General features: G+C 43.0%; 1 protein-coding gene across 7 annotated transcripts in view; it reads left to right on the top strand.

The window, feature by feature from the left end:
• The window catches only part of DOCK4 (dedicator of cytokinesis 4), a 488246-nt gene that overhangs the window by 305511 nt on the left and 167985 nt on the right, over positions 1-14750 (top strand). For all 7 annotated transcript variants that reach the window (XM_069764796.1, XM_069764797.1, XM_069764795.1 and 4 more), the window contains 2 exons: positions 6549-6647; positions 12360-12454. In XM_069764796.1, coding sequence (XP_069620897.1) covers positions 6549-6647; positions 12360-12454 — 194 coding nt within the window. The remainder of the gene's footprint in view (positions 1-6548; positions 6648-12359; positions 12455-14750) is intronic.

Below are 14750 nucleotides of genomic sequence, written 5' to 3'. Positions count from 1 at the left end.
TACCCCTTACAGTGCTTCCTGCACAAAATATCCCTCCCATACTGCCTCTCTCTGTAATATCCTCCCCCCACCACTCCTCTCCATAATATTCCCCCTACACTGCCCTCTCCATAATGTCCCTCCCACACTGCCCTCTCCATAATATTCCCCTCACACTGCACTCTCCATAATATACCTCCCACATTGCTCCTCTCCATAATATTCCCCCACACTGCCCTCTCCATAATATTCCCCCCACACTGCCCTCTCCATAATGTCCCTCCCACACTGCCCTCCATAATTTACCTCCCACACTGCTCCTCTCCATAGTATTCCCCCCACACTGCCCTGTCCATGATGTCCCTCCCACACTGCTCCTCTCCATAATATTCCCCCACACTGCCCTCTCCATAATATTCCCCTCACACTGCACTCTCCATAATGTCCCTCCCACACTGCCCTCTCCATAATGTCCCTCCCACACTGCCCTCTCCATAATATACCTCCCACACTGCTCCTATCCATAATATTCTCCCACACTGCCCTCTCCATAATATTCCCCCCACACAACCCTCTCCACACTGCTCTCTCCATAATGTCCCTCCCACACTGCCTTCTCCATAATATTCCCCTCACACTACTCCTCTCCATAATATTCCCCTCACACTCCCTTCTCCTTAATATTCCCCCCACACTGCCCTCTCCATAATATTCCCTCCACACTGCCCTCTCCATAATGTCCCTCCCACACTGCCCTCTCCATAATATTCCCCTCACACTGCCCTCTCCATAATATTCCCCTCACACTGCCCTCTCCATAATATACCTCCCACACTGCTCCTCTCCATAATATTCCCCCACACTGCCCTCTCCATAATGTCCCTCCCACACTGTCCTCTCCATAATATACCTCCCACACTGCTCCTCTCCATAATATTCCCCCACACTGCCCTCTCCATAATATTCCCCCCACACTGCCCTCTCCACACTGCTCTCTCCATAATGTCCCTCCCACACTGCCCTCTCCATAATATTCCCCTCACACTACTCCTCTCCATAATATTCCCCTCACACTCCCTTCTCCTTAATATTCCCCCCACACTGCCCTCTCCATAATATTCCCTCCCACACTGCCCTCTTCATAATATTCCCCTCACACTGCCCTCTCCATAATATTCCCCTCACACTGCCCTCTCCATAATATACCTCCCACACTGCTCCTCTCCATAATATTCCCCCACATTGCCCTCTCCATAATATTCCCCCCACACTGCCCTCTCCACACTGCCCCTCCCACACTGCCCTCTACATAATGTCCCTCCCACACTGCCTTCTCCATAATATTCCCCTCACACTGCCCTCTCCTTAATATTCCCCCCACACTGACCTCTCCATAATATTCCCCCCACACTGCCTTCTCCATAATGTCCCTCCCACACTGCCCTCTCCATAATATTCCCACCACATTGCCCTCTCCATAATATTCCTCCGACACTGCCATCTCCATAATGTCCATTCCACACTGTTCCTATCCATAATATTCCCCCCACACTGCCCTCTCGATAATATTCCCCTTACCCTGCCCTCTCCATAATATACCTCCCACACTGCTCCTCTTCATAATATTCCCCCACACTGCCCTCTCCATAATATTCCCCCCACACTGCCCTCTACATAATGTCCCTCCCACACTGCCCTCTCCATAATATTCCCCTTCACACTACTCCTCTCCATAATATTCCCCTCACACTGCCCTCTCCTTAATGTTCCCCCCACACTGCCCTCAAATCCATAATATTCCCACCACATTGCCCTCTCCATAATATTCCCCTCACACTGCCCTCTCCATAATATACCTCCCACACTGCTCCTCTCCATAATATTCCCCCCACACTGCCCTCTCCATAATATTCCCTCCCACACTGCCCTCTTCATAATATTCCCCTCACACTGCCCTCTCCATAATATTCCCCTCACACTGCCCTCTCCATAATATACCTCCCACACTGCTCCTCTCCATAATATTCCCCCACATTGCCCTCTCCATAATATTCCCCCCACACTGCCCTCTCCACACTGCCCCTCCCACACTGCCCTCTACATAATGTCCCTCCCACACTGCCTTCTCCATAATATTCCCCTCACACTGCCCTCTCCTTAATATTCCCCCCACACTGACCTCTCCATAATATTCCCCCCACACTGCCTTCTCCATAATGTCCCTCCCACACTGCCCTCTCCATAATATTCCCACCACATTGCCCTCTCCATAATATTCCTCCGACACTGCCATCTCCATAATGTCCATTCCACACTGTTCCTATCCATAATATTCCCCCCACACTGCCCTCTCGATAATATTCCCCTTACCCTGCCCTCTCCATAATATACCTCCCACACTGCTCCTCTTCATAATATTCCCCCACACTGCCCTCTCCATAATATTCCCCCCACACTGCCCTCTACATAATGTCCCTCCCACACTGCCCTCTCCATAATATTCCCCTTCACACTACTCCTCTCCATAATATTCCCCTCACACTGCCCTCTCCTTAATGTTCCCCCCACACTGCCCTCAAATCCATAATATTCCCACCACATTGCCCTCTCCATAATATTCCCCTCACACTGCCCTCTCCATAATATACCTCCCACACTGCTCCTCTCCATAATATTCCCCCACACTGCCCTCTCCATAATGTCCCTCCCACACTGCCCTCTCCATAATATACCTCCCACACTGCTCCTCTCCATAATATTCCCCCACACTGCCCTCTCCATAATATTCCCCCCACACTGCCCTCTCCACACTGCTCTCTCCATAATGTCCCTCCCACACTGCCCTCTCCATAATATTCCCCTCACACTACTCCTCTCCATAATATTCCCCTCACACTCCCTTCTCCTTAATATTCCCCCCACACTGCCCTCTCCATAATATTCCCTCCCACACTGCCCTCTTCATAATATTCCCCTCACACTGCCCTCTCCATAATATTCCCCTCACACTGCCCTCTCCATAATATACCTCCCACACTGCTCCTCTCCATAATATTCCCCCACATTGCCCTCTCCATAATATTCCCCCCACACTGCCCTCTCCACACTGCCCCTCCCACACTGCCCTCTACATAATGTCCCTCCCACACTGCCCTCTCCATAATATTCCCCTCACACTACTCCTCTCCATAATATTCCCCTCACACTGCCTTCTCCATAATATTCCCCTCACACTGCCCTCTCCTTAATATTCCCCCCACACTGACCTCTCCATAATATTCCCCCCACACTGCCTTCTCCATAATGTCCCTCCCACACTGCCCTCTCCATAATATTCCCACCACATTGCCCTCTCCATAATATTCCTCCGACACTGCCATCTCCATAATGTCCATTCCACACTGCCCTCTCCATAATGTCCCTCCCACACTGCTCCTATCCATAATATTCCCCCCACACTGCCCTCTCGATAATATTCCCCTTACCCTGCCCTCTCCATAATATACCTCCCACACTGCTCCTCTTCATAATATTCCCCCACACTGCCCTCTCCATAATATTCCCCCCACACTGCCCTCTACATAATGTCCCTCCCACACTGCCCTCTCCATAATATTCCCCTTCACACTACTCCTCTCCATAATATTCCCCTCACACTGCCCTCTCCTTAATGTTCCCCCCACACTGCCCTCAAATCCATAATATTCCCACCACATTGCCCTCTCCATAATGTCCCTCCCACACTGCCCTCTCCATAATATTCCCACCACACTGCCCTCTCCATAATATTCCCTCCACACTACCCTCTCCTTAACATTCCCCCCACACTGGCCTCTCCATAATATTCCCCCGACACTGCCATCTCCGTAATGTCCCTCCCACACTGCCCTCTCCTTAATATTCCCCCCACACTGCCCTCTCCATAATATTCCCACCATATTCCCCTCTCCATAATGTCCCTCCCACACTGCCCTCTCCATAATATTCCCACCACATTGCCCTCCCCATAATGTCCCTCCCACACTGCCCTCTCCATAATATTCTCACCACATTGCCCTCTCCATAATGTCCCTCCCACACTGCCCTCTCCATAATATTCCCACCACATTGCCCTCTCAATAATGTCCCTCCCACACTGCCCTCTCCATAATATTCCCACCACACTGCCCTCTCCATGATATTCCCTCTCCACTACCCTCTCCTTAATATTCCCCCCACACTGCCCTCTCCATAATATTCCCTCCACACTGCCCTCTCCTTAATATTCCCCCCACACTGGCCTCTCCATAATATTCCCCCGACACTGCCATCTCCATAATGTCCCTCCCACACTGCCCTCTCCTTAATATTCCCCCCACACTGCCCTCTCCATAATGTTCCCACCACATTTTCCTCTCCATAATGTCCCTCCCACACTGCCCTCTCCGTAATATTCCCACCGCATTGCCCTCTCCATAATGTCCCTCCCACACTGCCCTCTCCATAATATTCCCACCACAGTGCCCCCTCCATAATGTCCCTCCCACACTGCCCTCTCCATAATATTCCCACCACTTCCCTCTCCTTAATATTCCCACCACACTGCCCTCTCCATAATGTCCCTCCCACACTGCCCTCTCCTTAATATTCCCCCCTCACTGGCCTCTCCATAATATTCCCCTCACACTGCCCTCTCCATAATATTCCCACCACACTGTTCTCTCCATAATGTCCATCCCACACTGCCAATCTCCGTAATGGTCCCCCACGCTGCCTGTATCCATAATGTCCCCCACACAACTCTATGTAATATTCCCCCCACTCAGCTCTGTTCCGTAATTTCCCATATAGCTCCACTCCATAATATTCCCCCCACACAGATCTTATCCTTAACTTTCCACACACTGCTGCTCTCTGTAATATTCCTCTCCACACAACTCCTCTCTGTAATCCCCCCCCCCCCCCAAATCACATTCAGCAGGCAGGTGACGGCGGCGGTGCCTGCACTACAGCAAATATCGCATGTATAATGTGCATTAAATTGTTTTACTTATAAGTTATATACATTGATTCTGAAGAAAAAAAATCCTCAAAGTGACACCAGACGCGCCTGCGCAGTAGCATCTATCGGCGATCTGACACTTCAGAGGCCTTGCTTATGGTGCCCACAATAGAAAATGTATTTTTTATATTCAAACAAAATGTGCCATCCAAAAGTTAATGGCGCACCTTCCTTTCCCGACCCTATCGGTTGCTTAGACAGTAGTGTACATCCACATATGAGTTACTGCCACATTGAGTAGTAATAGTACAACAAATTATGGCAGCCATTTTCTCCTATTACCCCTTGTAAGAATTAAATATGTTTGGTTAAAGTAACATTTTAGCCAGGGGAAAAATCATTTTCATTTTTTATCTCGATTCCCCGTGGGTTACTTGTGAGGGTTTGCTGCTTTATGGCACCTCGGGGGCTCTGCAAATCATGGCATCTGCAATCTAATCCAGCTAAGTGTGCACGCTAAAATTAAACAGTTTAGATTAAAAAAAAAGTTGCCCCAAAAAATGAATTAAACTTTTTGTTTCAATAAGAAATGTTTTTTCTCCTTTAAAAATTGTTAGCAAACCTGCCAATAATGCACTACTATACTTGTATCAACCCCTATAATAAACCAATGTATTATTTAGATCAATGGCACTAGTCATAACCGCAAAAATGGATTCCTACAACTATTATCCTTCAGGTCGGGTTTGTCGTCTTTATGCCGCAGTCAAAATGTTCAGAATTGCAAAAATGGTTTTTCAAATATATATACCGTATATTATATTTTTTTCATGATGTCAGATCTTATGAAGATCATCTGGTTGCTGATTTTCAGCTATATACTTGGCAGCGCTGCGCAGCTTTGCTGAGTGTTCAGAATTTGTCATGTCCTTCCCCACAGAGCCAATTAAATGTCAGTAAGCTCTTACAGTATGTCCTTGTCATTCTGTGGCATGTATGAGCTTAGTGCAAGCGACATCACTGGTCCCCAATTCTAGCTTCTCATCTGTAAATACAAGGAGCAGTTTTAATAGTTCTATAAATGCAGAACATGCAGGGTCTATATATAAAGTTTTATTTTGCTTTTAAGGTTTACATCTGTGATTGTAGAAAGAGAAAAATGAAATGTCATGCTGGGCACAGATTGGGCGCATGGTGGGCACTTACACTGCTCCACACACCCCACTATTATGGGGTCTTAAATCTTACCAAGAAAGAATAACATAGCATCCTGTGAGATCATTGTTGGGTTAAAAATAGAATCTGTGAAGCAGATGTGAACAGAGTCTAAATCAGGGGTGTCAAACTGCATTCCTCGAGGGCTGCAAACAGGTCATGTTTTCAGGATTTCCTTGTACTGCACATGTGATAATTTAATCACCTACACAAATAATGAGTTGGTGATTAAATTATCACCTGTGCAGTACAAGGAAATCCTGAAAACATGACCTGTTTGCAGCCCTCGAGGAATGCAGTTTGACACTCCTGGTCTAAATGACTTCTACTTTTATAAGGAACTTATTTGTATGATATTCTTATATTGTTTCAGGGTGAATTTGTTGCATCTTTGCTGTCCCTGTTACGACAAATGACGGACAGACATTACCAACAACTTTTAGAAAGCTTCAACACGAAGGATGAACTTCGAGTAAGTCTTTATCACAAAGGTCTTCCTATTTTTCAGTATTTGTGGTGCTTAAATTATATGTCTAGTAGAATTATGATGTATTTTTCTAACTTTCAAAGGTAAACCAGCGTGTACTTTTTAGGCGTCATGTGTAGAAAATGTTAATGGATAGACCAACCACAACAACTAAAACATGAATGGCCGAAAGAGTGTACCCACACAGGAGATCAGTATAAATAGCCTTTATTAAGGAGAGAGTGGCACAATAAAAGTTATATATAAAAAAAAAGTACGCGAATTTATGACAGGAAAATTGGATAAAAAAATCACATATAAAAATATCGCAATAGATATAAATTGGTGACCCCAATGTAGAAAATGCAGACTATATGCCAATATAGTAGATAAATTAAAAAATAATAAAAAATGGGAGAGATAAATATATAATATACAGTGCAAAGGTAGATTCACGCACTAAACAATGAACACCAATAATTGCAACAATAAAAAAATGTGCAAAAAGAAGAACAGTGTATGTGTGGAACCACAGGATAAAAAATCAGACCTGCGGGCACAATAAAAAACACTTGTAAGGTGCAGAGTGCAAAATAGCAAACACCCATAAAAGAGACAATAGTATCTGCAATATACCTTATGAGGGTCACCAAGTCCCGTCACCGCGCACCCCGACGCGCGTTTCGGAAAATCTTCCTTCGTCCTCTCACATTTTTTATTATTTTTTATTTTATCTACTATATTGGCATATAGTGTGCATTTTCTACATTGGGGACACCAATTTATATCTATTGCGTTATTTTTATATGTGATTTTTTATCCAATTTTCCTGTCATAAATTTGCGTACTTTTTTATTTTATATTTAACATTTATTGTGCCACTCTCACCTTAATAAAGGCTATTTATTTTAATTTGGTAAATATATATATTTATTTATTTAACAATCCTTTATTTTTTGGTGTATCTGTGTCTCTAAACGTAAGTTAAAGGGTATTCTCAAGTTAAATTATCCACTATCCATCCGATAGGGCAGGGGTCCTCAACCTGTAGCTCGGGAGCCACATGTGGCTTGCAGTCCCATGAATTGTGGCTCATGGCTGTCTGCCAGCTTGGTGCGTTAGCTCCAGATTTAGTAAACTGGTATGAAGAGCACATCTCAAAATGGTGAACTTTATGAGTAGCCCTGAACAGAAGAGCAAATCTGGGTACACATCTACTGGTCTTGGAGGTTTGGAGATAATTTAAGTGCGGTATGCTGTAGACAGGATGATACTACCGGTCAGAGGAGGTGCTTGAAGATGGATGTGACTGTGTTGGGAGTGCGTGATGGGAGAATGCTGAATGTGGTGGGAACTCCTTGATCTTGGTATACTGCTTTTAGGTGATTTGTGTGGAATTTTGGTTATCATTATACCGTAATGTGGGCTTTGGTTGCCACTACTGTGAGGGGGAAAGGAGCTGGATGTGGCTTGTGATCCTCCTGCAGAGCTGAATGTGGCTCTCACGGTCAGAAAGGTTGTGGACCACTGCAATAGGGGATAGCTTCCTGACTGCTGGGACTCCTTCTGATCCCAAGAACTGGAGGTTCTGACCGGCTGATGGTGGATTATCTGAGTGCTGAATCCCAGCCAAGTGAGGTGCTCAGCTATCTTCAGTGGTATTATTAAGAATGAATGAGTGGTGTGTATAATCGACCACCACTCCATTTACACAGGGTTCTTCAGAGCTGCCTTTCATGGAATCATTGAGAATTCCAGTGGTCAGACCCCAGCAATCGGGAATTATGATCTATCACCATTCCTTGCACATGGGCCCTGGTTCTAAGACTCTGTGGGGGTCCCAGCAAACCACCTAGCTCTGCCCTCTATGCATTAGTTGGAATAAAGATTGAAGAATGTATATCTCTTTCTGAAGAGCCAGGCAGGCCTGAACATTACACAGATAACCCATGATTCTAGTGGTTGGTAGGTAATGCTTCATTTGTCCAGTGATGGTGGTTGTCTCTGCAGATTACAAGTGTTCTCTGTGATGGTGGCTACAATGTCTAACATAAGAAAACAAGTGTTAGTAAGCAGAACTCTCCGTATAAAAGGAATTAATTGTGATATTAATTTACGTAAGAAATTTCAGGCAATAGTACTGTAATATTCCGTTGTGCCCGTCTGGTCTAGGCACTAATGAAAATGAAACGTTACTACTTCCTTACATCGATTTATAATAGCCTTATCCCACCAGTGAGCCAGTCCTCGGTGTCTACCATTTAGATTCTCTGCTACACATCAAAGGACGTCCTATCTCAGCCCTTGTATATGAAGATGGCGTTCATCAAAAATAAATCAAGTCTGCAGCATAAAATATTTGAGAATAATTTCCACAGAGGTCTTTTAAGTGGCCTCCTGAACAGTGCACTTTTTGTTGAGTACTTCATAATTTAGTACCGTACTTAGCTAATGAAGGACATATTTTCATTTATAATTAACTACGAAGTCATACATCTTTTCAGAAAACCCATGTATTTCAATTAGGCAGTGCATTTTGAAGTTTTTTACTTTTATGACTAACTTAAAATTGCAACATTTGAAATAAATTTCTATAACTCTCATCATTGGAACTTAATCCTTATATAAGAGATACTTTTGCGATGTTCAGGATAATGATGCATCATAATGTTTGTCATCCAAGTATGTGGGATAAGCTATCACTGTATGATTAGGGGGGTCTGATTTCTGGGTTTACTACTGAGAATGAAAGGTTAGCACAGCCATAGTAGAGCAGCATTTACTTTACTGTTTTCCCTACACAGCGTTGTCTCACCTGAGCACAGTGCAGTTCGATTCCAGGTAAATAGTAGGATGAAACAAACAATGTAACATAGTCCTAATGCAGCAATTTCTCAGGATTGGTGGGGATCCCAATGGTCAGTCCGACTGACGTGTCATCACTTTTTAAGATAGGTTAACCCATTATCCTGCGGTATTTTAGTATGTCAGTGAGAAACTGTTTATAACAATGTGTAAAAAATATTTTATATACAGTACAGAGCAAAAGTTTGGACACACCTTCTCATTTAAAGATTTTTTTTGTATATTCATGACTATGAAAACTGTAAATTCACACTGAAGTCATCAAAACTATGAATTAACACATGTGGAATTATACACTTAACAAAAAAGTGTGAAACAACTGAAAATATGTCTTATATTCTAGGTTCTTCAAAGTAGCCACCTTTTGCTTTGATAACTGCTTTGTACACTCTTGGCATTCTCTTGATGGGCTTCAAGAGGTAGTCACCGGAAATGGTTTTTACTTCACAGGTGTGCCCTGTCAGGTTTAATAAGTGGGATTTCTTGCCTTATAAATGGGGTTGGGACCATTGTGATGTGCAGAAGTCTGGTGGATACACAGCTGATAGTCCAACTGAATAGACTGTTAGAATTTGTATTATGGAAAGAAAAAAAGCAGCTAAGTAAAGAAAAACAAGTGGCCATCATTACTTTAAGAAATGAAGGTCAGTCAGTCCAAAAAATTGGGAAAACTTTGAAAGTGTCCCCAAGTGCAGTTGCCAAAACCATCAAGCAGTACAAAGAAACTGACTCACATGAGGACTGCCCCAGGAAAGGAAGACCAAGAGTCACCTCTGCTTCTGAGGATAAGTTTATCGGAGTCACCAGCCTCAGGAATTGCAGGTTAAGAGCAGCTCAGATTAGAGACCAGGTCAATGCCACACAGAGTTCTATCAGCAGACACATCTCTACAACAACTGTTAAGAGGAGATTTTGTGCAGCAAGCCTTCATGGTAAAATAGCTGCTAGGAAACCACTGCTAAGGACAGGCAACAAGCAGAAGAGACATGTTTGGGCTTAAGAACGCAAGGAATGGACATTAGACCAGTGGAAATCTGTGCTTTGGTCTGATGAGTCCAAATTTGAGATCTTTGGCTCCAACCACCGTGTCTTTGTGCGACACAGAAAAGGTAAACGGATGGACTCTACATGCCTGGTTCCCACCGTGAAGCATGGAGGAGGAGGTGTGATGGTGTGGGAGTTCTTTGCTGATGACTCTGTTGGGGATTTATTCAATATTGAAGGCATACTGAACCAGCATGGCTACCACAGCATCTTGCAGCGGCATGCTATTCCATCCGGTTTGCGTTTAGTTGGACCATCATTTATTTTTCAACAGGACAATGACCACAAACACACCTACGGGCTGTGTAAGGGCTATTTGACCAAGAAGGAGAGTGATGGAGTGTTACAGTAGATGACCTAGCCTCTACAGTCACCAGACCTGAACCCAATCGAGATGGTTTGGGGTGAGCTGGACCGCAGAGTGATGGCAAAAAGGCCACAAGTGCTAAGTATCTCTGGGAACTCCTTCAAGATTGTTGGAAGACCATTCCCGGTGACTACCACTTGAAGCTCATCAAGAGAATGCCAAGAGTGTGCAAAGCAGTCACCAAAACAAAAGGTGGCTCCTTTGAAGAACCTAGAATATAAGACATATTTTCAGTTGTTTCACACTTTTTTGTTAAGTATATAATTCCACATGTGTTAATTCATAGTTTTGATGCCTTCAGTGTGAATTTACAATTTTCATAGTCATGAAAATACAGAAAAATCTTTAAATGAGAAGGTGTGTCCAAACTTTTGCTCTGTACTGTATATATTAAACCTTGTTAGCGTAGCAAAAAGCTCATATCATCAATTCAAGGAGAGCTTGAAGTAACCTCGTGGTGACCCATACTCAATCTAGTTTGTCTCTTTTGTGGTAGTAATGCTTCCCAAAAGTGCTTCCCATTCCAGTGCAAGATCCAAAAATTAATTTTAATAATCAGATTAGGGATTACATTTCTAGAAAAAGAGGTGGGGTGGTCAGTCTCGAGCCCACTCGGTTAAAATTAGCACTTAATTTCAAATATATAAAACTCCGAGAAGAGTTAAGAAAAGATACTGCATCAACTCGTTTCATGCGCTATATACGTTTTTAATCAAGGTTTAGTACGCATATAGCGTTGAAACACCTTGATGATCAGTATCGTTTCTCAACTCTTCTCTGAATTTTAAATGTTTGAAATAGTGTTAATTTTAAGTCATTTGGATTGAGCTGGACATCCCCACCTGTGTTTTCAATCGACCTTCACCTTGCAAAAGCTTCTGCTCTAGGCACTCCAAAATCCCAAGTTGGAAACATAGTTGAGCTGGTGATTTCCGGTTTTACCCTTTATGTGACATTTGTAAATGGAGAAATGTATGAGAGGTCTTATGTCTCTGTTAATAGAAGATGTCAGGAAAGAACGAAGAATTGGGCATGGTGAGTTTCAACTTACCGCATCCTTTTGTTGACCAGGAAGATAAGCTTCCTGGAGAGTTGTGTAATAGAGGCTTACTCCTATTTTCTGATTGAAAATGCTCACCCAAGGCCAGAGTGCAAGTGTACGAGTTGGTCAGAAAGAATAGTTGTCAGATGAGTGATCTCCTGACAGCTATCGAAAGTATGTCGCCACCCTTTATTTTCCAGTGCGTCTTATATTTAACCATTTAATTGAGCTGGTTTCCTCATAATATGCAAAATGAAAACATTCCGTTCTGTTTTCTGTTGATTAAGCTTTGTGAAATATTAATATGTGCTGACCCTTCTTTGTTCCCATAAATTCCAGATAAAGAGATAAAAAAAACTATGTTTCATTGTATTTTAAAATGTGTGATTTTTATTTACAGGATTTTTTGTTGCAAATTTTTACGGTGTTTCGAATTCTTATCAGGCCGGAAATGTTTCCTAAAGATTGGACTGTTATGCGCTTTGTTGCCAACAAGTAAGTAGCTACAGTGTTTTTTTGTTTTTTTTTTATAAAGTATAACCACAAATGGTTAAAACATTAATTAGAATGTACATTTTTTTAAATTTAATTTGAGTATTTAAAATTAAGTACATGGGGACCTAATGTCGATGTTGCTTTAATGTGTATAAAAATTGATCTAGCTTACTTTGGTGATCTAACGTTAGGCTGACTGTTCCCTAATATCTGCTTCAGAGGGTGTGGCGGATCAGGCATATTGGATTTCAACATACCTTAGTTATTGTTCTCTTAAAAGATATGATGATCAACAGTCTGTGGTAGAGATGTATCTCCTACCTAGCTAGCTAGAATAAAATATATACACTTAGTGTGCATTGTTATCAGGTTGAAAAATGTGTGATGTTTCCAATAGATATTTATCCTGTAGAACTGTGTAGAGAGCTTCTGCAGGTAATGGAGAAACAAATGGGTAAATTCTGCGCTGCCGTGTAGGAACAATGAAGAATGCAAATCCGAGAATAAATGGTTTGGCAACGCGTTTCGCAGTATATAAACTTCTTCCGGACAACTACTATAGAGTGGTCTATCGTAGTTGTCCTAAAGAAAAAGTTTATAAAGTTCGAAACGCGTTGACAAATAAACCACTTCTGCTCAGATTGAAATTCTTCAGCCTTGCTACATGGCAGTTCAGACTTAACCCATTTGTTTCTCCATTACCTGCACTTTTATCCTCTCGTGGGTCTGCAACAGTCTTAAGTGTTACCAGTGTTGGTGTGCACACAACCCGACCAAGGCAGCACCATCATTCTAGTCTTTTGAGATTAAGGGAAAAGGGATTAGTGGACAGACTTCTGTGCCGCCGAAAGGATTGAGATGTACATCCCAGTAGAGCTTAATTAAGGTTGTGGTTTATTCTACGCGTATCAAAGTATAGAGTTACTTCTTCTTCAGGAAAGACCACATGTTCAGTTAGGTCCATATATATTTGGACAGAGACAACATTTTTCTAATTTTGGTTATAGACATTACCACAATGAATTTTAAACAAAACAATTCAGATGCAGTTGAAGTTCAGACTTTCAGCTTTCATTTGAGGGTATCCATATTAAAATTGGATGAAGGGTCTAGGAGTTTCAGCTCCTTAACATGTGCCACCCTGTTTTTAATGGGACCAAATGTAATTGAACAATTGACTCCAAGGCTATTTCATGGACAGGTGTGGGCAATCCCTTCATTATGTCATTCTCAATTAAGCAGATAAAAGGCCTGGAGTTGATTTAAGTGTGTTGCTTGCATTTGGAAGGCTTTGCTGTGAAGTAAACATGCGGTCAAAGGAGCTCTCCATGAAGGTGAAACAAGCCATCCTTAAGCTGCAAAAACAGAAAAAACCCATCAAGAGAGATTGCTACAATATTAGGAGTGGCAAAATCTACAGTTTGGTACATCCTGAGAAAGAAAGAAAGCACTGGTGAACTCATCAATGCAAAAAGACTTGGGCGCCCACGGAAGACAACAGTGGTGGATGATCGCAGAATAATCTCCATGGTGAAGAGAAACCCCTTCACAACAGCCAACCAAGTGAACAACACTCTCCAGGAGGTAGGCGTATCAATATCCAAATCTACTATAAAGAGAAGACTGCATGAAAGTAAATACAGAGGGTTCACTGCATGGTGCAAGCCACTCATAAGCATCAAGAATAAAAAAGGCTAGACTGGACTTTGCTAAAAAAACATCTAAAAAAGCCAGCACAGTTCTGGAAGAACATTCTTTGGACAGATGAAACCAAGATCAACCTCTACCAGAATGATGGAAAGAGAAAAGTATGACGAAGGCGTGGTACAGCTCATGATCCGAAGTATACCACATCATCTGTAAAACACGGCAGAGGCAGTGTGATGGCTTGGGCATGCATGGCTGCCAGTGGCATTTGGTCACTAGTGTTTATTGATGATGTGACACAGGACAGAAGCAGTCGAATGAATTCTGAGGTATTCAAAGACATACTGTGTGCTAAGATCCAGCCAAATGCAGCCAAACTGATTGGTCGTCGTTTCATACTACAGATGGACAATGACCCAAAACATAAAGCCAAAGCAACCCAGGAGTTTATTAAAGCAAAGAAGTGGAATATTCTTGAATGGCCAAGTCAGTCACCTGATCTAAACTCAATTGAGCATGCATTTCAATTGTTAAAGACTAAACTTCAGACAGAAAGGCCCACAAACAAGCAGCAACTGAAAACCACCGCAGTGAAGGCCTGGCAGAGCATCAAAAAGGAGGAAACACAGCGTCTGGTGATGTCCATGAG

Source organism: Ranitomeya imitator, chromosome 4, assembly GCF_032444005.1.
Source record: "Ranitomeya imitator isolate aRanImi1 chromosome 4, aRanImi1.pri, whole genome shotgun sequence".
NCBI classification, from domain to species: Eukaryota; Metazoa; Chordata; class Amphibia; order Anura; family Dendrobatidae; genus Ranitomeya; species Ranitomeya imitator.
Note: the sequence above shows the minus strand (reverse complement) of the source record. Positions and strands in the feature narration are given on the sequence as shown.